This window comes from Apis dorsata, unplaced genomic scaffold (assembly GCF_000469605.1).
Source record: "Apis dorsata unplaced genomic scaffold, Apis dorsata 1.3 scaffold_396, whole genome shotgun sequence".
NCBI classification, from domain to species: Eukaryota; Metazoa; Arthropoda; class Insecta; order Hymenoptera; family Apidae; genus Apis; species Apis dorsata.
In genome coordinates this window covers 245360-248456 of record NW_006263655.1, presented here as the reverse complement: position 1 = coordinate 248456, position 3097 = coordinate 245360, and the positions used below count along the sequence as shown (strand labels likewise).

Below are 3097 nucleotides of genomic sequence, written 5' to 3'. Positions count from 1 at the left end.
TCCCGTGATTTATTGTCCTTGGTTAGAGATAATAAGGCACGATCGGCTGGGAAGATTCTTTCGAAACGAAAGGATCTCCGTGCGCGGTCGCACGAATCTATTTCTCTCTCTTTCTCTCTCTCTCTCTCTCTCTCCTCCCTCAAGATCGCTTACACGTTTGATGATATTCGCGAAAAAGAAAAAAAACCGCGGCCAACGAGCTACCTGCCTTCGTATTGGCTTTGTACAATTCTTGACAAATGGCAACAATGTTCGTTACCGAGTATATAACGCGAGGGGAACGAAACTCTCCTCTCTTTCGTTTCGTTTCCAATTTTATTTCCGGCGATTATAACATTTTGCGTTTCCAATCTACAATTACGAGTAATAAAAATTGCGCGTAATATATTCGCAATAAGAGAAACGGGGTAATTTTGATCGCTTTCCAATCCATTCAGCGAGGAAATGGAGATACTCGAGCGTTCGAGTATCGATGATGGAACGTTTAATTACTTCGATAAAGATGAATTATTATCGTTACGGGCGAGCAACGTAGTAGTGATTTAAAAAGAAAGAAAAGGAAGAGGAAAAAACGAATAGGCGCGAGAAAGAAGTTTGAAATAAAATCGTGGAAAACGATGAGAGACGAATTTTCCAAGTGGCGAAAGTAAATCATTCACGCGAAATATTTCGAATCGACGAATCTCGAAAATTTCATTTTCGTTTGCGCTCCACTTTCGTTTTCCTCTATGTGTTATCCATCTATACGCGGTTAATTTATTCGCATTTCCCTGCCAACTTTCCTCGATACGTGAAATTACAAGAGGCAACGCGTTAATCAACGTTAGAAGAACACGAGAACGGGGGGGGGGAAGAAGAAGAAAATATCGGGCGCGTGAATATCGAAAGCGTATTCTCGACGAAAAAACGATTCGTAAGTCCGAGATCTCTTTCGAAGGTCTGTGCGACTCTACGATCAACGGCCGTACGACCGGAAGTACTGCCATAACTGCCTTCCGCTCGATGTCCCCTTTCCCCGTCCGATCCCCCGCCAGAAGTCACGTCAGTAATTATTGAACCATTGATAAACTTTTCATCTTGGTCTCCGATCGCCGCTAACTCGCACCAATATTCGATCGCGAAAACGAACGAACACCGCGTGTCCAACCACCGCGTAAAATCTTCCTTTAATTCGAAATATTTCACCGTTTTTTCGATACAACGATCGAAGATAATCATCGATGCTTTTCTCGAGGTGATACTCGAGGATCTCTCAGTTGGATGATGGTTGGATGCGAGACAGGGGGAGGGGGAGGGGTGGAGGGGAAGGATATAAGAATACGCGTACTCACGTAATCGTCGCGAAAAAGTTTGGCGTGCATCAGCGCTGTTTTCGCTTGAACGACGACCTGATGAAGGAGCTGCGAGTCCGTGAGCTGCACCACTTCCAAATCTCCGGTAAAATCTTCGGCCGCGAGGCCGCAAGGATTCACCCACTTGGGGGTCGAGCTCAGTCGTTTGTCCTCGAGGGTCATCGCTGGAGCGGCGTGCACCGAGACCACCAGCAAGATCACCAAAAGACTGCCTAACCCTGAAAGTCAAATCGAACACAGCCGAAATGATTACGTGCTCATCATGACGTACCGAGTTTCGTATATATTATTCGCGAGTTGTCTTCGATCTTCGATATATATTGATCATTTTAATTTCGATCGATGATTCCGTTCACTTTTCTTTCTTTCTTTCTTTTTTATTTTATTCTTCCTGAGAGCGTATCTCGGGTCGATCAACTCGGCGCGAAACGTAGAAAAATCTTGGTTGGGAAGAACAGTTGGATTAATTTGTACGGTATTATATCGATACTCTTATTTCCAATTCACGGACAACTGCATCGGTTATACGTTATTAACCGAATTGTCCGTGTATTAAGAAGATAAGAACGAGTTCAGTCGGTGGTATAATCAACGATTTGACGTCGAGAGAGAAAGAGAGAGAGAGAGAGAGGAGGGCATCCTCCCCAAGAGGAGAGGATGCCCTCGAGAGAAATCATGCCGGAGCTTCCGGCTTGTTGCTTCTACCTTCTCCCCTCCTCCCTCCTCCCACCCCCGGATGCTGTCTTCCTCGATAGTAAGCGCCTAAATGGTAGATTTCGATCGGGACCGTCTTATGATCATCCGGCAGTTTCGGGATCACCGATCGTCGAATTACATCCACGCGAATTCGTCGTCGCATTATTTCACGAGTTACGACCCTTGATGAGGGGCCTGGGATCACGTGCACCGCTACGACGACAAACCATCACCAGTCGCGTATACGCATTCGAAGGATGTATAACCACCGCCAGTCTACCGCGTACCGAGTTCTCTCCTTCTTCGTTTAAACATCGTCGTCCTCGTTATCGTAGTCGTCGTTGTAGTCGTCGTCGTCGTCGTCGTCGTCGTCGTCATCCTCGTCCTCGTCGTCGTCTTTATCCGGTCTTACGTTGTCCAGTATGCGCGCTTCGAGCGAGTATACCTCGCATCTCGTGCGTAGGATTACTCGAATGTCGATTCGTTCGATAATTTACCATCTATCGGGTATTAAGTATGAAAAGTAGAGGGATTTATGGAATACAATTCGATCGAATCGTAAGCGTGTAGGTAGATAGAGGAAGTCTACAAGAGGAAGAGTCGATCGCGATTCCGATTGGAATGGAAAAAAGATTGGTGCGAACGAGTCGGGAAAAGCGTATGTGCGGTGTGCGCGTAACGGTGTGCGTATCAAGGACTGCGTAGGGAAATGTAGGTATGTTGTGCGATCGTACGGGCGCTAACGAATTTAATTTTAATGTGCAGCTATACGCGTGATGCAACGCGCATGACGGACGCGNGAGTCGCAAGGAGAAAAATAAGCGGACGGAGAAAGAGAAAGAAGGATACACAGCGAAAAGGAGGGGACGAGGAGGAGGGCAGGGAGACACCTCGGACACTTAACGCATATTAATAAGCGGCTCTTAAGTGCGTTTCGCGTCTCGGCGAGAGAGTAATTTGCCGCGGGGAAGTTTGCGCCCCGAAGTAACCGTGAAATCCGCACCGTCTAACGGTCGTATCCTTTCTTCCTGCTACCCGGTAATTGCACG

The 3097-nt window shown here is 46.9% G+C and overlaps 1 protein-coding gene across 1 annotated transcript in view; it reads right to left on the bottom strand.

The window, feature by feature from the left end:
* The window catches only part of LOC102680578, a gene marked incomplete at its 5' end in the record, with an annotated part of 14708 nt that overhangs the window by 6733 nt on the left and 4878 nt on the right, over positions 1–3097 (bottom strand). The window contains one exon of the mRNA XM_031512159.1: positions 1332–1570. Coding sequence (XP_031368019.1) covers positions 1332–1570 — 239 coding nt within the window. The remainder of the gene's footprint in view (positions 1–1331; positions 1571–3097) is intronic.